Source organism: Apodemus sylvaticus, chromosome 2, assembly GCF_947179515.1.
Source record: "Apodemus sylvaticus chromosome 2, mApoSyl1.1, whole genome shotgun sequence".
In the NCBI taxonomy this organism is placed as follows: domain Eukaryota; kingdom Metazoa; phylum Chordata; class Mammalia; order Rodentia; family Muridae; genus Apodemus; species Apodemus sylvaticus.
In genome coordinates this window covers 169,959,161-169,984,859 of record NC_067473.1, presented here as the reverse complement: position 1 = coordinate 169,984,859, position 25,699 = coordinate 169,959,161, and the positions used below count along the sequence as shown (strand labels likewise).

General features: G+C 36.9%; 1 protein-coding gene across 1 annotated transcript; it reads right to left on the bottom strand.

The window, feature by feature from the left end:
• Positions 1–1,532: 1,532 nt before the first annotated feature.
• Tas2r42 (taste 2 receptor member 42) lies at positions 1,533–2,483 on the bottom strand. The gene has a single exon (XM_052172729.1). The coding sequence runs from the start codon at positions 2,466–2,468 to the stop codon at positions 1,533–1,535; it is 936 nt and encodes a 311-aa protein (XP_052028689.1). The 5' UTR covers positions 2,469–2,483.
• Positions 2,484–25,699: the final 23,216 nt, after the last annotated feature.

The following is a 25,699-nucleotide window of genomic DNA, read 5'->3' as shown; positions in this document are numbered from 1 at the left end:
ATGGTAATGCCCTGACACTAAGGGCACCTGACACTAAAGACAGCATGGTATACAGCAGCCTGGAACTCTTAAAGGTCCCCAGGTGCCCAACCACACTATTATCCTGAGTGAGAAACATCAGGATATCTGAGATGGAAAACAGTTCGTTTTTTGAAATAAACCTCCTCAAATGATCCTGGTCCTTGCTGCCAGAGACCATGTTGATGTTGATGATCCGTAATGCCACCTGAGCCATGGTGATGTTTGTGGTCCTCGTTGTTCCCAGAAATCACATTGATGTCACTAGTTCATGTTGCTGAAAGCTTCTATGGGCAAGAAAACTTCTTTGGCATTGACATTGTGATATTATGATTTCATACTCACAACTGAGAATAAGACACATCAGAAGTTTCTGTGACAACCTCTTGTTCCCTTCTCCCAACCCCACCAAAACCAGAAACTGTCCATAGAGGAGGGTATTGAAGACAGTCCTTTAAATTTGTGATTAAAAATGCTAAAATTTAGCTCTTTACAGTTGATGCCCAATGGTGATTGCTCAGTTTTCTATAAGGGGCTGCCCACTGGGAGTTTGGCCATCCTCCAATGAGTATATGGGTAACACAAATTGGACTTGGGGTTTTCACTCTCTTCTTGGGGGAGGAAGGGGTGCTGTGCAATGGTGAGAGGGTAGAAATCCAAGGAGTGAGAAGCAAGGGTGATCAGGTTGTATTGCATGAAATCGCCAAATGATTCATAAAAATATTACATTAATGATATGGGGGAAGTGTCTCATGAAAGAATACACTAAACCTGGGTTTGTATAAGAATATTAGAATATAATTGCAACCAACCCAGCTGCCTTATGATATAAATCTCAGACTATAACCTCATCATTATGCAATGACCAAAACAACCATGAGTCTAAGCTGTGGGGACTGAAAAGATGGCTCAGTACGTAAGAGCTCTTGCCTTTGCAGAGGACTCAGGTTAGTTCCCAGCACCCAGTGTTACAGCAATTTGTAATTCTATTTCCAGAGAATTCTATGCCCTCAACTGACATCCCTGGATACATATGGTACAAAGACACACATGCAGACAAAACACTTATACATATATATAAAGTAAAAAATATAAAAAAAAGATAGAGGAAGCTTTAAAATAATTTGAAATCTGAGTTATTTTTCTCTATGTAACTTTAGATTTTCTTAATTTCCTATGGACATTTTGCCCATTTTCTACCTATTGAGGCTTACAGGTTACTTTAGTACCTAAGGAATCATGAATCTTCCCAGTGAATTTTAGCTGTATACATTTTGCCTGTAAAATTAACTATTCTCTTTAAAATATTTGAGACTATAAGTTTTTATTAGCAATGCTGTAATCACGCTATAAAAAGATTGGTTTGTGTTTTATAACCTGACTGTGAGAGGATTTTTTTTCATAAAGTGCAGATGCTCTGGAAACAGTACCTATATGTTCAAGAGTACTTAAAAGAACTCAGAAGAATAATAATTCACCAGTGACCTTCCAAGTCTCCCTGTTAAGCTGTTCCCCTAGTGAATACTGGAGAATCGATGAAGGAAGAGGATCAGCTCTTGAAGCTGGATTTTAAGATGTTGCTGGACCCTCATTGCTGTCTGATGAAGCTTGCTGTTTCCCACAATGAGAATAAATGAGTGAGTTGAGGGAAAGATATTTAATGTTAACAAGGCAAAATTAATTGACCTGTTCATTGGAAACATAAATACTAACCACCGTGACACTTGCATGCAAAATATGTGAACTATAAAGAGAACGAGGAAAGACACCAGCATTTTTATAGCCTTCTTGTGGATCTTGGTTCTGGAATCTTCAGAGGTGGTAGAAATCAGGTCAAGATTTCGGGAGTGCTTCAAGAAGGACAAAAATAAAAGGAGCAATGATGCTAGGGACACAAGAAATGGGACTACATATATTATATCAAAAAAAATTATCTTTTGAAAAGCAATGGTCTTAGTTGTGTTTGAAAATGAAGTCAGATTGCTTTTAGAGATCACATAAATATCTCCCCAAATATGAAGTGTTTCAAGCAGTAGAAAATAAAAAATCAATACCAACAAAGAAAATACAAGAAAAACAACAAGCACTCCTCTCAGTCTCCACTTCAACCAGAGGAAAAGGGGATGGCAGAAGTGGGCTATTTTAAATAAGTAGAAAATGCTGAGGCAGGTGGCAAGCCACGTTGACAGTTGATCAGTTATAACCCAGAATATATCAGAGCATTTTGCTAGACTGTAAGAATAATAGAAATGAGGAGCTAGTTCCGCTATGGTTGAATCAATAAATACCATCAACACAGAGCTGATTCTGGAAGCTGCCAAACAGACCAGGATTAAGTTGATGAAGGTGATTTTCTGGTTCTTGACCCAGTCAGAGCAGTTTACCACTCCAATGAACACATTCCCCAGCATTCCAGTTATAAATAATGCTATTACTAGTATGATATACATTTGGTCCAATCCTGTAAGCAGTTAAATAGAAAAAGTGAATACACACTTCCAGCAGTTTGCCTCGCTGGTCAGTTCTCAAACTTCCACAGAAAATCACTCTTTTTCATATTTATCTTGCTTCTTTTTACTGTAATTTCAACTTTGATTGGAAACTCCTTCTATTGGGTAAAGCTTCACACATATTTAAGAAAATTCTTAGTCCTAGGTTTTTGTCCTTTTTTCCATCTTTAATCCCACACTTAATCTCTGAAGATGTTTATGAATATGGCCTCATAAAACACCTTTTTATTTAAAGGTGTTTTAAAACAAATATTAAATTCTACTCCAGACAGTCTCTATGTCCACATTGTCACCTGTATGTCCTTAAATTCTCCATGGATGTAATGTCTGAAAGGATAAAAACAAATATATTAAAATACAAATTTGAATCAGATTTTTTTCACTGATTTGTGTAATATATTCCTTCTCACCTGAAACATTATACTCTGTAGAACCAGATGTCTTTGTTACTGTTCAAAGTAAGTGCTAAGTGAAATCTCACTAATTTAGTTATGGATTCCATAAATATTCACTGTTTTTGCTATGTCCATGATATTTTATAAAAGCAAGTTTTTTAAAAAAGATAAGTGAGGTAACCCAGTCTCAAAAGATCAATCATGGTATGCACTCACTAATAAGTGGATATTAGCTTGGAAAACTGGAATATGCAAAACATAATCCACACTTCAAATGAGGTAAAAGAAGAACGGAGGAGTGGCCCCTAGTTCTGGAAAGATCCAGTGTAGCAGTATAAGACAAAACCAGAACAGGGAAGTAGGAAGGGATGGGTGGGAGAACAGAGGTAGGGAAGGGGGCTTATGTGACTTTCGGGGAGTGGGGAGCCAGGAAAGGGGAAATCATTTGAAATGTAAATAAAAAATATATCGAATAAAATTAAAAAAAAATAAAAATAAAAAAAGACAAGATTCAATTCACATACTAAAAAAAAAAGATAACATTAAGGAACACATAGTATAACAACAGAGAAAATGAGTGAACTTTCTTCTTTTAAAATAGTGAGTAAATACAGAAAATGAGTAACTATGTATTTAAAGGATCTTTCCTTTAAGAAAAGAAGAGAAGAAGGTGAAAGAAGAGAAGTGATAATTGGATCTTGGAGATACTTAGAATTTATGAAGAGCTCACAGGTTAGATTTTGGATAAGCTAAGCAATCTATAAAAAGATACCCAACTATTCTTCTGCAGTTTAAGCCTTATTTTAGGTAATTTGCTATAGAGGCATGTCTGAGTGGCTTTCACAATTAAATAAATTCCAAGTTTTGAGCTCTATCATTTTATGTGTTAAGTTTGATTTGGCTAGAAGCATGACAGTGGCAGTTTAGATTTAAAAGACAGCTAGAAAATTGCTTTAAGTGAGATTTTTCTAAAGGAACTAAGAGACACATGTATGCGTCTCTCTCTCTCTCTCTCTCTCTCTCTCTCTCTCTCTCTCTCTCTCTCTCTCTGTGTGTGTGTGTGTCTGTGTGTGTGTGTGTGTGTCTGTGTGTGTGTGTGTGTGTGTGTGTGTGTATCTGAGTAGGTAATGGTATTGGAACAAAACTAAAAGAAAATAAAAAAAATTGTTTTATTTTTTAAAGGGCAAATGATAGATTGAGCCAGATTCACCTACAAAAATGGAAAGAAACTCATAATGATAATATTTTCTGAGATGAAAAATCAGTGACGCTTTGTGACAAATCTGGTTTTAGTGCAGGTCACATACAAACTAGACCGGGGAACAAGACATGTCTAATTTAGTGAAAGCAGTTTAGTTTACTAGAAGGCAAATACTATGATTAAAGTGTCAGTGACGTCCCAATAAAGAAACCGAACATTTTGAAACACAGTAACATATAAAGGTGAACCTCCAAGAAACAAAGATTCATGAAAGAATCTAGAATGGAAAATAAAAGTTGATCAAGTCTACAATACATATAATACCATTCTTAGTAATTAGAGAGTAGGAATAATTTCTTCTCTATTAGAAAGTCAACAAAAGCTGAGAGTAAATATTATGCTTACCTCTCACTGAATTCATTGTTCTTGATTTTGAGGCAAAGTTTGTGATACTGTCATCCCATAAATATTGTTTTCAATTTTTCAATGTTTTATTCATTGTGGTAAACCAAGAAAATACCATAGAAAATTAAAAAAAAAAAACCAAGGTGTTGATGTGTTCTTGAATTTGGTTTTTGAGAATTTTATTGAGTACTTTTGCATTAATATTCATGAGCGAGATCGGTCTGAAGTTTTCTTTCTTTGTTGCATCTTTGTGTGGTTTAGGTATCTGAGTAACTGACTTCATAGAACGAATTAGGTAGTGTTCCTTCTGTTTCTATTTTGGGGAGTAGTTTGAGGAATGTTATTATCTCCTTTTTGAATGTCTGGTAGAATTCTGCACGAAAATGATCTGGCTCTGTGCCTTTTTTGTTTGGGAGGTTTTTTTATGACAATTTCTATTTCTTTAGGGGTTATGGGACTGTAGAGATAGTTTAGCTGATCTTTATTTAACTTTGGTGCATGGTATCTGCCTAGAAAATCATCTATTTCATCTAGATTTCCAGTTTTGAAGAGCATAGGCTTTTGTGGTAGGTTCTGATTATTTTTTTTTTAATTTCTTCACTTTCTTTTGTTATATCTTCCTTTTCACTTCTGATTTTGTTAAATTGGATACTGTCTTGTTGTAAGAAATATTAAAGAATGAGCCTGCGAACATTCTGCAGGCCATGCTCCCATGCTCCTGCCTCCACCTTCTCTGCCCCTGAGGGTAACTCCCTCTAGCTAGCCCCTGCAACATGTAACATCTGGCTCACTTGTCCCAGTAGCAGCTAATACTTCCTTAGCCGTAAACCCATGTAGTCAGCAATCCCACATTCCAGTAACAAAATGGAACAGCCAGCCTCAAGGTTGCATATCACAATACCCAGTAACCTGATAAAACCAAGACTCCTAAAGCTTAATTAGCCAATCAGATTTATGTGTCAATAATAAGACAAGTGACAAGATGCCAATACAATAATTTCAGAGCCAAATGATAATGACAAAAGATTTTTCCTAAATTAATCTAACCTTGCAGTATCTCAACTACTTGTGCCTGGTAAATGCCACTACAGTTCATGCCCACAGCAGTCTTCCTTCTCCTCCTACCCCTGAAAAGCTCCTTCTCTCTCAGCAACTCTTAGCTTTGCTTTCCTTTTCCCTGTCCAATCACACACCTCCTCTACACTAATGTACTTGGACAGGGAAAAACTTGCAACACTGTCCCTGTGCCCTTTAGTTAGTTTGGTTAAACGTTTATCTGTCTTACTGATTTTCTCAAGAACTAGCTCTTAGTTTTGTTGACTCTTTGTATGATTCTCTTTATTTCTCACTAGTTGATTTCAGTCCTGATTTTGACTATTTCCTGCTGTTTATTCCTCTTGGGTTTGTTTGCTTCTTCCTGTTTTAGAGCTTTCAGGTGTGCTGTTAAATTCCATGGAAAGGGTCTCTCCGATTTTTTTTTTATGAAGTTACTTAGTGCTATGGTTTTCCACTGCTTTCATTGTTTCTCATAAGATTGATTATAATGTTTTTTTTCTCACTTTCATTGAATTCTATGAAGTATTTGACTTCGTTCTTTATTTCTTCCCTGACCAAGTTATCATTGAGAAGAAAGTTGTTCAGTTTACATGAGCATGTGTGCTTTCTGTTGTTTTTGTTGTAGGCTTCATCCCTGAGATTCAGGGATGGTTCAACATATGAAAATCCCTCAACATAATACACTACATAAACAAACTCTAAGAAATAGAACACATAGTCATCTCATTAGATTTTGAAAAATCCTTCAAAAAAAAAAAAAACCTACAACACCTCTTCATGTTAAAATTCCTGGAGTGATCAGGAATTCAAAGCACTTACCTAAACACAATGAAAGCAATATATTGCAAACCAACAGCCAACATCAAATTAAATGGAGAGAAAATAGAATTAGTCCTACTGAAATCCAGGGCAAGACAAGATTGCCCATTTTCTCCCTATCTATTCTACTATCTATCTATATACTATTATATTCTATATACTATGTATATTCTATATAGTATAGTATACAAATTTCTAGTTAGGGCAATTATTCAACAAAATGATATCAAAGGAATACAAATTGGAAAGGAAGATGTCAAAGTATCACTATTTGGTGATCATAAGATAGTATATAAATGTGACCCACAAAATTCTACCAGAGAACTCCTGCATCTGATAAACAACTTAAGCAAAATGGTAGTACATAAAATGAACTCAAACAAATCAGTAGCTGTCCATTATATAAATAATAAATAGGTTGAGAAAGAAATTAGGGAGACCAGACCCTTCACAGTAGCCACAAATAGTATAAAATATCCAGGTTTAACTCTTACCAAGCAAATGTAAGATCTATTGGACAAGAACTTCAAATACCTGAAAAAATAAATTGAAGAAGACATCAGAAAATGGAAAGATCTACCATGCTCATGAATAGATGGGATTAACATAGTAAAATGGCCACATTACCAACAGCAATCTATAGATTTAATTCAATCCCCTTGAAAATTCCACCACAATTCTTCACAAACATGGAAAGAACAATTCTCAACTTCATATTGAAAAACAACAAACTCAGGAACAATTCAGTCAATTGTCAATTATAGTCAAAACAATTCTCAATAATAAAATAAGTTCCAGGGAAATCACAATTCCCTACCTCAAGCTGTACTACAAAGCAATAATGAGAAAAAAATGTGTGGTCCTGGTACATAAACAAAATGGTAGATCAGTGGAATAGAATCAAATATCCAGAAGTAAACTGCTACACCTATGAACAGGTGATCTATGACAAAGAAGCCAAAAACATACAGTGGGAAAAAGAAACCATTTTATTTTTTTCATTATTTTATTTATTTACAATCTAGCTGTTACCACCTTCTGTCCCCCTCCCATTCTTTGAATGTTTTGAACATTACCAGATTTCTTTGATGATAGAAATTGATCTCGCTTCTGTAAACTCCTTTTTTTCTCTTCCCACACAATCTTTTTTCTACATTCTTTGTTTACATTCCAAATGATTTCCCCTTTCCCAGTCCCCCCTCCCCACAAGCATTTTCAATAAATAATCCTGATCTAAATGGCAGTCTGCATATAGGAGAATAAAAATATATTTATATTTATCACTTTGCACAAAGTTCAATTCCAAATGGATCAAGGACCTCAACATAAAACCAGATATACTAAATCTAATAGAAGAAAAAGAGCCTTGAATTCATTGGCACAGGAGAAATCTTTCTGAACAAAACATCAATGTCTCAGGTTCTAAATCAACAATTGATAAAGGAACCTCATAAAAAGCTTCTGTATATCAAAAGATACCATCAATAGGACAAATTGGAAAACTACAATTGGGAAAATAAAACCTTCATTAACCCTACATCCAACAGAGAACTAATATATAAAGAACTCAAGAAGTCCACAAAAAAAAAAATCCAAATAACCTAGTTAAAAAGATTGGGGACTGAGTAAATAGAGAATTTATAAAAGAAGAATCTTGAACGGCTGAGAACCACTTAAAGAAATATTTGAAAACTTCACACATTTTCAATCCCAACCCAAGCAATAAAACATTATTTGTGAAAAAAGGTGTAAATAAATATTGCTTATTCAAAAACACACCCATATCAATGATTGGCTTGTTGGTGTCAGTATGCTCAAACCTGTTGGCAAGTGCTGGGTTCAGTATACAACGACAGGGACTGCCTTCAGCAGGCCCAGATGGAGACATCTCAGAAGCCTGTGGAAGTGCCTTGTAAAAAGGATGGTGTCTTGTCCCATGAGAAGCAGGAAACACAGCTCTCCAGGACACCCACCCTCTGAAATAAGGGACTGCCTGCAATAGACTAGAGTCTCAGTAGTCCATGGCAGCTCTTTGTAACAAAAGTTATTCCCATTTCTCCTAACCTTAGCCCTGGACAATGCCTGTATAGATTTTATTTGTGTGTGACTGTTTTTCAGTTAGCCTTGGTGTGTATAACTATTCTATTATATCTGACTTTCTTCTTTCTCATTCTGCTCTGACAAATTCTGTGGAACTAGAAGTTCCCTGACGTAATGATTCTGAAACAATTAAAAATTGAGTAATGGGACACAGCACAGCACATCATAGTCCTAATGGCTCACATGCATGCTGTGTGCTCTCATCTTGGAAACAATGCAATAATTGCACAAAGGTAGTTGGAGATTAATGCTTGATTTGCAAAGAAAGTTTGAAGAAATTAATAGAAAATGAGTTAGAGGCAACATTGGAACCTCAAGAAAGAAAAAAACTACTGAATTTATGAAATAAATTTTGCACAATATTTCAGAGTGGTTTCTTGATAAACAAGTATAGAATACCTAAAATTACATACTAGTAAAACTAAGTCAAAATACTGGGACTCTTAGAAGAGTCATTCTTTTCAATGTGCAGAAGCAGAAAGCTAGAACTATTGAGTTTCTAGCCACTGCCTGGCAGCTTTGCCCATGTCATTTATCATTAGAGCCTCACAGGAAAATGCAAGTAGCTCGCCTTAAAACTTAAAAGTTTAAAAAGTTTAAATAATGATAAGTTTGCAATTGTTATTATTTTGCCTACAGGCCTGGCAATAGAAAAGCTTGAAATTTGGGGGAACAATTATAATTCTTAATTCTTTGTGGGATGTGGTTATTCTTTTGAATTTGATTTGTCAATGATCACACAATGCCTTTTTCTCTATCTGCTTTTGGTGTATCAATAAAAGTCTGGGGCAAGAAAAAGTCTAGAGAACATGTAAAGAGCAAGTGAGAAGGAATATATCAGGTGAATGAGGAGAGTGAATCAAGAGTGAGAGACAGAACATGAGAAGAACAAGAGAAGAGTGAGGAGAGAATGTGAGGTGTGTATGGAGAGTGTGTATGTAAGTGAAAGGGTGTGTGTGTGTGTGTGTGTGTGTGTGTGTGATATGTGTGAGGAGTATGTGTGAGATGTGTGTGGAGAGGGTGTGTGAGGGTGAAAGGGGAGTGCGAGAATTCAAGAAAAGAAAAGCACACAGGAGAAAAGCAGAGTGAGCAAGAGAATGCAGAGTTTGTGCAGCTACAAGCGGTGAGCAAGCAAGAGAGAAAGAGCAGAGGATGAAAAAGAAGAGAAACTTCAAGCCTTGAAAAATTGCCTGTCTGCTTGTACCCCAAAGTAGCCCATGTCTGCTTATCATGCACCTTCTAGATATCCCTGCTTCCTGTTGAGAACTCTGATCCTGTGTCAAGGCTGCACTCTAACAGGCCAGAGTCTCCATTTCATTGACTAATGTTAAACTATGCCTCCATCAATAAAACTGAACTTTCAGTCACTTCTTTAAAATTATCTTTTGCATCCTCTCCTTAGTCTTGTCCTATTGTTTATATTGGGCCAAATAGGATGGAAAGGTAGCATGATTTTAAATAATAGTTATGTTATGTAATTATTACATATAATCAATCACTGAAAAGTTTCAACTTTAACAAAAAAAAAGATACAATTTCACCATATGAGATTAAGCAATTTGGAAAGCAGATATATTCTATATTTTATATCTTTGACAATGTCCACTGGAGCAGTTACTGAGAATATTTTGTTAAACACTAGATTTTTCTTTTTAATTTGTAGAGTTCTTATGATTACTATATTGCTGTTTCTGTCAAGAATTCTATTTGAAACGTGAGACTGAGTGTTATGTAACTCACTCAGAGGGACAAATGTGGAATTTCCCACAAAACTCATTGGCACCAAGGAGAACATTGAACTAAACTGTTTGGAGAAGACAGAAACCAGTTAACAGAGCCGTTTTATAATTACAAAGATTGTTGTAATATTTTTCCTGAATACATTTTTTAAATTATATATAAAGTTTATGGTAATAACATATAACCATAAATAAATAAGAAATAACCATAGAATTACATAAAAAATTGACTTGGTGCTATTTTATAAAATACATAAAAGGCATAAATATAAATTGAAAATCCAATTACTGCCTTATTAGTGTGATATACATAAATAAATGAGGGTAGGAAAGTGACTCATTGGCAGAGTTAGGTTGTAAGACTAGGGTATGATTTTATTAATGGGTGCTTATAGTTTTTGTATAAGAAATGTGTAATGAATATGTATTTTTAAAATCCAAACAGAAGGACTAATATCTAAAATGCTAGGAATTGAAAAAATGTGTGAATATTAAATAAAAGTTGCAACTCCTCCCAGCTGTTCATCTAAGCCTATCCACAGGTTCCTGAGAAACTTAATGAGGACAAGGGACTTGGAAAGCAAACTAGAATATCATAATCTAAATAATAAACAGATACCCAAAAGGACAGAGTTTTGAAGCTCAAATAAAAAGAAACTGAAAATTCTCACAAAAATATGGGAATACTTTGGTTTCTGTCTTGGACCCTAAGTAATCCTAGTTAACTGTCACTCTATTTCTCTCTAGTAACTCTGGAATAGAAAACATTACTTATTTCTGCAGGCATGGTGTATTGCTAAGATCTTTATGACAAGGAGACAAACAAACTTGAGTTTTTTATTTGTTTGTTTGTTTGCTTGCTTGCTTGTTATCCTCTTTTAAAATTTATTTTCTTACTATCTCATTTCTTCCTTCCTTCCTTTGTTCCTTTTTCTCTCTTTCTTTCTTTTTCCCTCTTTCTCTCTCTTTCTTTCTTTCCTTCCTTCCTTCCTTTCTTCCTTCCTTTCTTTCTTTCATTCTTTCTTTATTTCTTTTTATGGGGGTGGGAGTGAGGAAGTAAGTTAAATCCATACTATTAGGCAGCCAGCTGATACTCAGTATTTACTTAATGTTTCTGATCTTCACACTTCTTAAGTTGTCTCTTATTTAAGACTAGCTTATTGCATGAATCATAATGCCTCTAAGTTGGTAAATGACAGATATTAGTTGCAACAATGTTAATCATCACAGAAAATGGATTAGAGAATAACAAAAGTGAACAAAAGAAAATATGCAAATGTCTCTCTGGTGCTTGGAGTGTCCCCATGAGCTCAGGTATTTAAACACTCTCTACCAGCTGGCAGCACTGTTTGGTATTACGGACGAATCTTTGGAGGCCTTGCAAACAGACCATTTTACTTAGGGTGAGCAATACTTTTCCACTATTCATGGTCTTTATCACTCTGGAAATATAAGCAAAAATGAATTATTTTTTCCCTAAAACATGTTCAAAGTCCTTAGTCATCAGTGAAATGGATTTAATATTAGCAGCAATTATTTATGAAATTTGTTAAAGAAAATATAATTCGAAGTCTTTGTTACCTTTTGACAACTTCTCTGAAATGATAAAAAACACTTTTCAGTAATTTTCCTTTATTAATTCAGTTCTCATATTCAAACACAGACATAATGATTTCTAATAACGAAGTTTATCTCCCAGTAGTCACTATAGCAGTCTTGGTCTCCTCACAGTACTGAAGAGGCTAATTTTTTTTTAGCCGGGTCATGGGGTCTAGTAGTGAAGCTCAGAGAACAGGTCTCTTTGTGGGTATGAAGAGGCCTGAGTGCCACCTAAGCTTACCAAACTATAACAAACAATAAGAAAAAAAGTGACAAAAACTGCTCTGACATCTAGGTTTTGATCAGATAAAGATTCATCATCTTTAACAATTGGGTTACAACCCATCACAGCTCATTCTCTTGCTCTGGTTACAGAAAAGTCAACTTCTTCTACCCATTTGGAGGGATTTTGGGCCTCTTATCAATCTTCTCAAAGTGAAAAATCAGGCATGGGCTGCTCCTTACTTCAGAAATTCAAATGAGCATACTGCAAACCCAGAAAAGCTTTCCTCAACAGGAATAAACAATCCTTAGGAAGTCTGCAGACTTCCTTTAATAGAAGATGCTTTGATTGACATGTCTTCTCCAGCCCCTGGAACCCCTTCTCTTCTTGGCTCAAAGCACCTGCTTCCTAGTGATTCTTTCAAAATAATGAGTGCATACCATGTGTGTTCTTTTGTTTTTGGGTAGCCCAGAAACTCAAAATACCCAAGACACAATTCACATTTCAAATAATGCCCATGAAGAAGGAAGGAGCGGTCCCTGGTCTTGGAAATGCTTGATGCAGCAGTATAGGGGAATACCAGAACAGGGAAGCAGGAGGGGATTGGGGAACAGGGGGAGGGGAGAGAGCTTATGGGACTTTCCAGGAGGGGGGGAACCAGGAAAGGGGAAATCATTTGAAATGTAAATAAAGAATATATATATAATAAAAAAGAGAATGAAATGAGAGCACAGTCTTCAAACCTTGGTTCACACATTGTAGAAGTAGAAAACTAGCATCTGCCAGTTGTCCTCTTACCTGGTACAGGTGCTGTGTCATTTGAACAAGTGAAAAATAAATATAGAGAAAGAATTCTTAGTACTCCCAGAAGTTAACAGAGAGTATTTAACAGAGAATTTCAATATTCCTGAAGGATTCCTGAAGGTGGAGAGCATATAATGCTATCAGAGAACAAACTGATAGTAAATACACAGACAAAGAGACATGGAGCAAGGTGAGAGTGTGTCTGCCGTTCCAAAATTGAATTTGGCCCAAACACAAATCATATTACAGGTAGGTAAGAGTGGAGAGAGTGATGTCGTGTTTTGAGTCTCTGTACAATCAACACTCAGCTTCCTTTCTTGAGGCTGAACATGATTTTTTAACGAAGAGAACATGATCAGTGTTTACTGTCCAAAACTCTAAAAAAACAGAATAAAGCCTAGGCATAAAAGTACTAGTCGGTGGGTAATTGCAATATTTCAGATAATGAAACCAAGTCTTGAGAGGCAGTATTGATGAAATTAATTTTTTCTTAATCCTTTACAGAAAGTACCAACAAAAAGAGCATGGTGACAATGCTTTATGCCTCCCAGCTCTAGTCTATGTAAATCTGTTTAGAAGTATTTACATAAAATGGCTCACAGTAGTCTCCAATTATTTTGCAGATTTCAGGACAGATATTTCTTTAATTTCTCAAAGCTTGGCATGCTGTTTGTAATTAGGTTTAAGGTAAGCAGAAAGAAGAAGTCCTTCTTCCAATTATAACGGCAGTCAATTCTAAGAGAAAGTACTGTATTTAAAGCTGATATTTCCTGGTCAGGGGAATATGACATTAGATCATATTTATTTGCTGGGAGCCAGCCCCAGCAGAGGTGTTCTTTTCTTCTTGGTTCTTCTTGAGGCAGCAGAGGGGGAAAAGAGTATCCGCAGGGGGCTCGGGGGAGAGGTAAGGTTTTGTCTTAAGAACTTCTGGGGTAAGACTTTGTCTTACAGAAAATTTAGGCTTGCTTTATAATAAAAGATTTGCTTATCTAAGTCTAAATCACTATGTTAATGTAGCTGACCTGCCTTCTGCGTTCCTCTGAAGCCAGAGACTACAGTCTCAGGCATTTAACACCTCATCCTAAAACAGCAGGAGATTAAGTAAAGATTAGTTGCTAGCACCTTTTCCCTATTGTTCAGATGCCTTTTGCTTGTCCGGCTAGGGTAAAGTTAGGAGCAATAAACTTCTATTGAACCAGGAGAAAAGAATAACACTTGCAGAAATAAAAACTTCTACATAAGCGAATATGCATAATCTCATATAAATTCATACATACAGCTTCATACATGTTTTCACGCAGTCAGCTGGGCCCAGCTTGCATGCATTCTCACATTTTCATACTTAGACCCACAAATGCATACATTCTCACAATTACATACTTACACACACATCCATACTTACATATGCATATGGAGCAAAAGACCAAGCAATGGTGCAGAAAGAACTCACTTATTCTGGATAAAAAATAGATTCCAATATTTATTGCATTGAGAAATATAAAGCTTCCATCCTTTCAATGCTAAATGAATTAAAGCCATGTTTGTAAGAAAAAGGCTTTGTTTCTCTTAATAAGACTAAGCCTGTCTTCTCCTTACCATGTACCTGTCCTGTCCCATGGTAAGGAGAAGCCTGCCTGCTCCTTCTGCTCTCTGCAACATCTTCTTTTTTCCTCTTTCCCTCTGCCTTCTGCACATTGTTCTCTTAGTTATTTTATGTTACCTATAGTTTCTAAGTTATTTCACTCTGCATTCTCCTTCTAATCTTGTTCTCTTCTGACTAAAAACTTCTCCTCAGTTCAGTTCTTCTCTCAGCTCTGTTCCTCTCACTCAATTCTTCTGGTCTGACTTCTCTTGTCCTCAGCCGTTAAACATCTTTTAGAATACATGATCACATGTTACAAAGTTTATCATAAGTTCACACAAAATACCAAGTCATAAATTGAAACAAGTTTACAACAGAAAATGTTTACATGCATATCCATTAGGAGTAATTATTTAGCTATCATTTGTCTTCTCTACAGGTTTTTAAAACCATAACTAAGTTAAAAGTGAAGTTTTGTATAGATAAACCCAGTAAATTTTTATCTTCTGTCCTAACACCTATAATAAATCCTAGTTCCCTTTTTATGACTTTCGGTTAGTTGTTTTACAACCTCTTGGAATATGCTCTGAGTAGAAGAAAGTCTGGTTGCCATCTAAGAGCAATAAACTTGTGAGACATGGGAGACTGGCAGAGTTCTCATTGCAGTTTGACTATAGAAAAGGACCTATTAGCAGTCCCATTATAAAAGAGCATAAATATAATCTTAAGAATTCTTATAGAATCATCATTAAAACTTAAGTCATCTATTTGTTCACATAGCATCACTATAAGACAATACATTTTTGTGGATCTGCAGAGATCTGTTACAAAGGGGTGTGCTAGTACTTATTGATCATTACAAATGTATAATAATAACAGGAAAAGCATAAGAATAGCAGGAATCTTTCCTAAAATTAGTCCCCCACAGCCTTGCTGAATGGGGGCTCACCTGTCGCAGATTATATAATTATCCGAGGCAGGCATTTCAGGATGATCATCTGCTAGTATATTAGCTTGTCCCATTATGTCTCCTGACATTTATTGAAAGCTGTGGAAGTGACAGGAATCAAAGGCAAAGAGAAGATGACACCTGTATCCAAGACTAATGTATTTTGGGTCATACAACTGCTAATGTCCTCAAATTGAACTATGGAATAACTAGTACCCTTGACACTGAAAGTTATAAAGCACGTTCTTTTAAAAGTATCTCCTGTGTGTCTCTGGCCTCTACTTTTTCATAAATTTTGGATTCTTTCTTATATTTCCTTACCTGCGATCAATTCTATTAACTCACTAAGAAGTTTCTCTTCACTATGATATTTCAAGACTTGCCTGTCAGGTGTTGGTCTGGTAAAGTGCTCATTTCAGACCCTGTGCTACTTGGAGCTAGAGTGACCAAAAGTCCTCTGTGGTTTGGTGTCTGTTTTGTACTTGCTGTGGTGACAACTGCTTCATAGAAGTGTCCATTATGCCATGTTGCTCCCACTGCTTCTTGTGCATGGCTGGGAACACAAAGGGTTTCTGAAACTCTGAAACTTGTCAGGAGCGATCTAGAATAGGCTAAGTCTGGCAGGTGACTCACTACTTTTGCATAGCTTACAATGAATGCACTCTATGAGGCAAGGTCCCAAAGAGACTGCATCCCAGTATTGCATCTTGCTGCTGATATTTCACATCTTCCTCTAAGAATGGTTTCTATTGACTAAAGAGAGCTAAAATAAATACCTAAGGAAGGAGAAATTTAAATAAACATTTTATGGGATATAGGTGAGGTCTGCCTCCACAGAAAGCAAAATGTCACAGTCTCAGCTTTATGCATGGGATGCAGGTATTTTGTCATTTCCATTAAGGAGCCCCTATTGCATGTTTAGCATTCCTGGTTTCCTTGGTGATCTGTGGGCAAACAGACATTTTTTCTCCCAATATAGAACTAGAAGCGACACTGCTTATAGTTTAGGGTGAAGGAAAGAACTCCACTAAAATATTGCTTTGATGTCTTCTAAGTTAAAATGATTACATTTAATTTAGGTTTATTCCTATATCCATAACTGTTGATAGACATACATGAATCAGAATAGCATTAAAGCAATCATACAAGCTTTAAACATGAAAAAATATGGTTTTTGATTAAGTACTGGAAACGGGTGACTAAAGTGACATAATAAAACACCAACTTTTAGATACACCTCCCTGCTTCATTGACTCATGATGAGCAAAGACACTTTCCTTTGCCAAGAAATCAACCTACCCCTTTCTTTTGTGAATGTCTAGTGTAGGAATTGTCCTGAATTCCAATGCCCATCTGTCTGCGGAGGAAAATCTTTCCTTAGAAGTTGTGCACTGGGAATCTAAAGTGTTACAACCTAGGGTGAAGAGTGCCATAGTAGGGTTAGGAAATCTTCTCGAGGTGTGTGCCCCATGTTAGGATCCACATTCTCTCTCTGTTCTGATAGTTAATGAAATCCTACTATCAGCACCTATACCACAGCCCCACTTCTAGACCTGTTTGAATTTCCATTTCTCCTATTATTTGAACTTATCTTTGCCACCTGAAAGAAGACAGGTCCACTTTGGAGGTAAGTCTATTTTAATTTTCAGAGTTTTCAGTAAAAGTCACTTTTATTTTCTCAAATGAAGTGATGAGAGGTGAGAGATATAACCAAGCTATGTATTCACACAGCTTGACCTGAGCCCAGGGCATTTCCTTCTCTGTTCTAACCATCCCTAGGCCTAGGCCTGGAAGCTTCTAGCCTCTGTAGAATCTAGACTTTTGCAAGCCCAGATCTTGAAGGCTTAAGCTTCCATCATTTGCCTACTAACCTTGGCCTAGAATGTTTTCAGCCTCTGGGACTTACTACTGGGTAAACTCACCCTTTTTAACTCTTTCTGGACTTTGGCTAGCTGATTCAACTTGCTGTTCTGGCTCAAACTCCTCTCTAAGATGTCTGATTCAATGTGGCTTCTCTAAGCTTCTCAATGAACTGCTCTGCTTGTTCTCAAACCTCTCTGGCAATTTGTTCCAATCTTCTGTCTCCTTATTTTCTGGCTTCAGCTGCCTCTGCTTATCTGTACTGAACTGCAAGAACTCACAAATCAACTCAATTCCACTTCATTCAACACACTTGACTGACTCCCGGTTCACTTTCTCTTCCTGAACTGCTCTTAAATAGCTTTTCTTTCCTTTGATATTTTCATGAGAATTGGGTATATTACATCTCTGAATTATTCTGTTAAATCTTTCTTTGATTAATCACTTTGTCTGCCCTGAAATATAAGTCACTTCCATGCATAGCTCTTTCCTTCTATAATCTAATGTCATCTACATTGTTTTTGATTAAAGATATGTCTATATTTCAGACAGAGGAACTGCTGGATTAAAATTCCTCTACAATTTTCATCATTTCTTTTTTCAGCTTATTTTTATTTATTCTTTATATGTCTTTATGTAATTATTGTATGGATGTGAGAGTTCTGAAGATATTTTGGATTTTCTTTCTGTGTCCATTTATTCTTCAGGCCACTGAGGGAAACACAATGTAACTCATTTACTGTGAAGTCCTTATGCCACTCTAAGTCATTACTGAAGTTTATAAAACTTGATTTTAAGTATATTTGGGTATATCTTATTTATAAATTTATTTGTTTAGAACTCTAGCAACTAAACTTTCACCATTTCATGCTATTCATTTTTCCCTTTTCCCAGATTGCATCCCATTGTTCATCTTCAATGACAGCTGCAAGTTATAGTCATTAAAGAGATGTGAATGTGTGGAATAGTCTTTTGTGCTAATGAAAAGAAAATCAGGTCAAATGATCAACAAAGCAGTGGAACAATGGGTAGATAGACTCATTTCTGATCAATATTTGTTTCATAACCAAATGAGAAAGCTGATACTACTCTATATGCTTATGTAAGTAGCTCCAAATATACTGAGTATTTATGGAGTATTTGCATCAGTAATACAAAAGCAATATTAAATAATATATGATCAGTTGGAACAGTACAGCCATAAACTAGATGGTTAACAATGTTGTAAAATTTATAAACTAAAATGTAGAAAAAGGATATTTCAATTATAAATGTGAGTTTATTTGTATGTATTTGACTGTGTATTCATCAATGTCCTTGTTTAGAAAAATCAAATAAGAAAATCCCATATTTGGTCCTAAATACTTCAAGAATAGTATGCTTGGCCTGTAATATTATTAGATATCTTGATATCTTGGGAAGAACCTGAGAAAATATTGAGCCCTTTTGATATATTGTTGAGAATCTGTAAGCATAGAAAGTTCCATAAATCCCTTTGACTACTATATCCACTCGACTTTTGTAATGTCCTTTGCTCCAAATTCTAATTTAGGTTAAATTATACAGATGAGACATAAACAAAAAATAATGCAATGTTTGTGTCTTAGCACATGACAACTCAACATGTTACATGTCATTGGTTAGAAAATATCTAATGTGAGGAGCACTGCTGTGAATCTTAACCATGAGGGAAAATACATGCTTGTGAAGGAAGGCATGAACCCAGTTCTCAGTTTATCAAATTTTGGTATCTGCTTATAGTCATTTCAGATGGGAGATGGAGAAGCAAAAATGTGATGAGTATAAGACATCACCATCTCAAATTTTCTTCACGGATTTTAGAAACTGAGTCATTATGATGAACAATGGATGACACTCTCATGAGAATATTAATGACTATTTTAATTGTTCAATTCATAACAGAAAATTTTATAATGCATTTATGGTTCCGTTAACTGCACAGGCTAGGACAGAAAAGAAAGATCATTATAGTGGACCAAACCCTCATTGACCTGGCCATCCTCCAAATTTCTTCATTCTGCTCAGTATTCATAAATATACTGATCTTTATGTTATACTCACCTTAATTTGTTTTGGAAAAATTACTAGAAGGATCTATGTCTCCTGAAATGTGGGCAACCATTCCAGCTTCTGGATTGCTACATCACCATGTTTTGTTTCTCAAATAGATATTATTTAGCTCCATAATATGTCATATAAAATGGAGAATTAAAAGTGTGATTTGAGTTTTAAAAAGCACATTACAATTGAATATACATAATTTTTTCTTGGATGGTGGATATATGAAGAAAATGCATATTACAGTTCTGTTTGAATAATAGTACAGAAATTTCTCTGAATCCTAAGCACTGTTTTCTTTTTGTCCCTTTAACCATGGGTTTGATCATCTTTCTTCTGTTCATGCTTTCCCCAAGGAAACATCACAAGAAGTTGCAAGTCAGTACTGAAGGATGCTGAGACACTAGGACTGTAGGTCACATCAGAGCCTTCAAAGCATGCTTGCCTCTGTTCTTGTGTATTCCATTTTCTTTTTTTTTTTTTAATTTTTTTATTCGATATAATTTATTTACATTTCAAATGATTTCCCCTTTTCTAGCCCCCCCCACTCCCCGAAAGTCCCGTAAGCCCCCTTCTCTTCCCCTGTCCTCCCTCCCACCCCTTCCCACTTCCCCGTTCTGGTTTTGCCGAATACTGTTTCACTGAGTCTTTCCAGAACCAGGGGCGACTCCTCCTTTCTTCTTGTATCTCATTTGATGTGTGGATTATGTTTTGGGTATTCCAGTTTTCTAGGTTAATAACCACTTATTAGTGAGTGCATACCATGATTCACCTTTTGAGTCTGGGTTACCTCACTTAGTATGATGTTCTCTAGCTCCATCCATTTGCCTAAGAATTTCATGAATTCATTGTTTCTAATGGCTGAATAGTACTCCATTGTGTAGATATACCACATTTTTTGCATCCACTCTTCTGTTGAGGGATACCTGGGTTCTTTCCAGCATCTGGCAATTATAAATAGGGCTGCTATGAACATAGTAGAGCATGTATCCTTATTACATGGTGGGGAATCCTCTGGATATATGCCCAGGAGTGGTATAGCAGGATCTTCTGGAAGTGAAGTGCCCAGTTTTCGGAGGAACCGCCAGACTGATTTCCAGAGTGGTTGTACCAATTTGCAGCCCCACCAGCAGTGGAGGAGTGTTCCTCTTTCTCCACACCCTCTCCAACACCTGCTGTCTCCTGAATTTTTAATCTTAGCCATTCTGACTGGTGTAAGATGAAATCTTAGGGTTGTTTTGATTTGCATTTCCCTAATGACTAATGAAGTTGAACATTTTTTAAGATGCTTCTCCGCCATCCGAAGTTCTTCAGGTGAGAATTCTTTGTTTAACTCTGCACCCCATTTTTTAATAGGGTTGTTCGGTTTTCTGGAGTCTAACTTCTTGAGTTCTTTATATATATTGGATATTAGCCCTCTATCTGATGTAGGATTGGTGAAGATCTTTTCCCAATTTGTTGGTTGCCGATCTATCCTCTTGATGGTGTCCTTTGCCTTACAGAAACTCTGTAACCTTATGAGGTCCCATTTGTCAATTCTTGCTCTTAGAGCATACGCTATTGGTGTTCTGTTCAGAAACTTTCTCCCTGTACCGATGTCCTCAAGGGTCTTCCCCAGTTTCTTTTCTATTAGCTTGAGAGTGTCTGGCTTTATGTGGAGGTCCTTGATCCATTTGGATTTGAGCTTAGTACAAGGAGACAAGGATGGATCAATTCACATTCTTCTGCATGCTGACCTCCAGTTGAACCAGCACCATTTGTTGAAAAGGCTATCTTTTTTCCATTGGATGTTTTCAGCCCCTTTGTCAAGGATCAAGTGGCCATAGGTGTGTGGGTTCATTTCTGGATCTTCAATCCTGTTCCATTGATCCTCCTGCCTGTCACTGTACCAATACCATGCAGTTTTTAACACTATTGCTCTGTAGTATTGCTTGAGGTCAGGGATACTGATTCCCCCAGATTTTCTTTTGTTGCTGAGAATAGTTTTAGCTATCCTGGGTTTTTTGTTGTTCCAGATGAATTTGATAATTGCTCTTTCTAACTCTGTGAAGAATTGAGTTGGGATTTTGATGGGTATTGCATTGAATCTGTATATTGCTTTAGGCAAAAGGGCCATTTTAACTATATTGATTCTACCGATCCATGAGCATGGGAGGTTTTCCCATTTTTTGAGGTCTTCTTCCATTTCCTTCTTCAGAGTCTTGAAGTTCTTGTCATACAGATCTTTCACATGTTTTGTAAGAGTCACCCCAAGATACTTTATACAGTTTGTGGCTATTGTGAAGGGGGTCATTTCCCTAATTTCTTTCTCAGCCTGCTTATCCTTTGAGTATAGGAAGGCCACTGATTTGCTTGAGTTGATTTTATAACCTGCCACTTTCCTGAAGTTGTTTATCAGCTGTAGGAGCTCTCTAGTGGAGTTTTTTGGGTCACTTAGGTAGACTATCATGTCGTCTGCAAATAATGATAGTTTGACTTCTTCCTTTCCAATTTGTATCCCTTTGACCTCCTTATGTTGTCGAATTGCCCGAGCTAGTACTTCAAGTACAATATCGAAAAGATAAGGAGAAAGGGGGCAGCCTTGTCTGGTCCCTGATTTCAGTGGGATTGCTTCAAGTTTCTCTCCATTTAGTTTGGTGCTGGCTACCGGTTTGCTGTATATTGCTTTTATTATGTTTAGGTATGGGCCTTGAATTACTATTCTCTCCAAGACTTTAAGCATGAAAGGATGCTGAATTTTGTCAAATGCTTTTTCAGCATCCAATGAAATGACCATGTGGTTTTGTTCTTTAAGTTTGTTTATGTAGTGGATTGTATTGATGGATTTCCGTATATTGAACCAACCCTGCATTCCCGGAATAAAGCCTACTTGATCATGGTGGATGATCGTTTTGATGTGTTCTTGGATTCGGTTGGCAAGAATTGTATTGAGTATTTTTGCATCAATGTTCATAAGGGAAATTGGTCTGAAGTTCTCTTTCTTTGTTGGATCTTTGTGTGGCTTTGGTATCAGCGTAATTGTGGCTTCGTAGAAGGAATTGGGTAGTGTTCCTTCTGTTTCTATTTTGTGGAATAGTTTGAAGAGTATTGGTGTTAACTCTTCTTTGAAGGTCTGGTAGAATTCTGCACTGCAGCCATCTGGTCCTGTGCTTTTTTTGGTTGGAAGACTTTCTATGACTCCTTCTATTTCTTTAGGCATTATGGGACTGTTTAGATGGTCTAGTTGGTCCTGATTTAATTTTGGTATTTGGTATCTGTCAAGGAAATTGTCCATTTCCTCAAGATTCTCCAGTTGTGTTGAGTACAGGCTCTTGTAGTAGGATCTGATGATTTTTTTGATTTCCTCAGTTTCCGTTGTTATATCTCCCTTTTCATTTCTAAGTTTGTTAATTTGGATACTTTCTCTGTGCCCTTTGGTCAGTCTGGCTAAGGGTTTATCTATCTTGTTGATTTTCTCAAAGAACCAGCTCCTGGTTTTGTTGATTTTTTGTATGGTTCTCTTTGTTTCTACCTGATTGATTTCGACCCTGAGTTTGATGATTTCCTGCCTTCTACTCCTCCTGGGCAAAATAGCTTCTTTTTGTTCTAGGGCTTTCAGTTGTGTCATTAAGCTGGTAATGTATGCTCTCTCCATTTTCTTTTTGGAGGTACTCAGGGCTATGAGTTTTCCTCTTAGCACTGCTTTCATTGTGTCCCATAGATTTGGGTATATTGTGCTTTCATTTTCATTGTGTTCTAAAAAGTCTTTAATTTCTTTCTTTATTTCTTCCTTGACCAAGGTATCATTGAGTAGAGTATTGTTCAGTTTCCACGTGTATGTGGGTTTTCTGTTGTTTCTGTTGCTATTGAAGACCACTTTTACTCCATAGTGATCAGATAGGAGGCATGGGATTAGTTCTATAATCTTATATTTGTTGAGATCTGTCTTGTGACCAATTATATGGTCGATTTTGGAGAAGGTACCATGAGGTGCTGAGAAAAAGGTATATTCTTTTGTTTTAGGATAGAATGTTCTATATATATCTGTTAAATCTAATTGGTCCAAAGCTTCAATTAGTTTCATTGTGTTCCTGTTTAGTTTCTGTTTTCCTGATCGGTCCATTGAGGAAAGTGCAGTGTTGAAGTCACCCACAATTATTGTGTTAGGTGCAATGTGTGCTTTTAGTTTTAATAAAGTTTCTTTTACGAAAGAGGGTGCCCTTGCATTTGGGGCATAGATGTTCAGGATTGACAATTCTTCTTTTTGTATTTTTCCTTTGACCAGCAAGAAGTGTCCCTCAGGGTCTCTTTTGATGATTTTGGGTTGAAAGTCAATTTTATCTGATATTAAAATGGCTACTCCAGCTTGTGTCCTGAGGCCATTTGCTTGTAAAATTGTCTTCCAGCCTTTTACTCTAAGGTTGTGTTTGCCTTTGACCCTGAGGTGTGTTTCCTGTAAGCAGCAAAATGTAGGGTCCTGTTTACGTATCCAGTCAGTTAGTCTGTGTCTTTTTATTGGGGCATTAAGTCCATTGATGTTAAGAGATATTAAGGAATAGTGATTGTTACTTCCTATCATTTTTGACGTTATTTTTTAAATTTGAATGCTTAACTTCTTTTGGGTTTGATGAAAGGTTACTATCTTGCTTTTTCCAGGGTGAAGTTTCCCTCCTTGTATTGGTGTTGTCCTCCTATTATCCTTTTTAGGGCCGGGTTTGTGGATAGATATTGGGTAAACTTGGTTTTGTCATGAAATATCTTAGTTTCTCCATCTATGGTGATTGAGAGTTTTGCTGGATATAGTAGTTTTGGTTGGCATTTGTGTTCTCTTAGAGTCTGCATGAGATCTGCCCAGGACCTTCTAGCCTTCATAGTCTCAGGTGAAAAGTCTGCTGTGATTCTGATAGGTCTTCCTTTATATGTTACTTGGCCTTTTTCTCTTACTGCCTTTAGTATTCTTTCTTTGTTTAGAACATTTGGTGTTTTGATTATTATGTGACGGGAAGTATTTCTGTTCTGGTCCAGTCTGTTTGGAGTTCTGTAGGCTTCTTGTATATTCATGGGCATCTCTCTCTTTAGGTTAGGGAAGTTTTCTTCCATAATTTTATTGAAGATATTTTCTGGCCCTTTAAGTTGTAAATCTTCACTCTCTTCTATGCCTATAATCCTTAGGTTTGGTCTTCTCATTGTGTCCTGGATTTCCTGGATATTTTGGGTTACAAGCTTTTTGCATTTTGCATTTTCTTTAACTGTTGAGTCCATGGTTTCTATGGAATCTTCAGCATCTGAGATTCTTTCTTCTATCTCTTGTATTCTATTGTTGATATTTGCAACTCTGTCCCCCGATTTCTTCCCAAGCCTTTCTATCTCCAAAGTTGTCTCCCTTTGAGTTTTCTTAGTTGTTTCTACTTCTGATTTTAGATCTTGGATGGTTTTGCTTAGCTCCGTCACTTGCATGTTTGTGTTTTCCTGTAATTCTTTAAGAGATTTTTGTGTTTCCTCTTTCATGACCTCAGCCTGTTGGCCAAAGTTCTCCTGTATTTCTTTAAGAGATTTTTGTGTTTCGTCTTTCATGACCTCAGCCTGTTGACCAAAGTTCTCCTGTATTTCTTTAAGTGGTTTTTGCATTTCCTCCTTGTTGAATTTTGTATTCTCCTGGATTTCTTTCAATGATTTTTATGTTTCCCTTGCAAGGGCTTCTAACTTTTGATCCATTTTCTCCTGAATTTCTTTAAGTATGTCCTTCATGTGTTCCTGTACCAGCATCATGACCAGTGATTTTAAATCCAAATCTTGTTTTACTGGTGTGATGGGGTATCCAGGACATGTTGGTAGAGGAGAATTGGGTTCAGATGTTGCCATATTGCCTTGATTTCTGTTAGTGACGTTCCTGCGTTTGCCTTTTGCCATCTAGTTCTCACTGGTGTTAGTCTTGTCAGTGCTGGACTCACCCGTGCAAGCTGCCCCTTTCCAGTTGGCCTCTTGTGCACAGCTTACCTCCTGCACTGCTTGTAGACAGGGTGCTGCTGCCCAGGCTGTTCAGATCCCAAAGCAGGCACCCGAAGGCTCCTGCTGGGGCCCGCTGGATTCACTGGAGCACACTGACTTCTCCCAGCTGGCCGCCCGGAAGCCCCTCTAGCCTCTTGCAGGACCTGGAGATGTGGTGCTGCCGCCCAGGCTGATCTGGATCCGGAAGTGGAGTGAGTTGAGCTGAGGGCTTCCGCCTGAGGCCTTGCCCCAGATTGTGTCTGTGGACCAGATGGATCCCGTGTGCAACCCCAGGGAGTGCCGACAGTGTATGCTGTTGTGACCTCCCCTGTGTTCCGCTCACTCCGCTGGGCAGCCGATCCGCCAACCGGGCTGTCGCACCCAAGGTTAGCC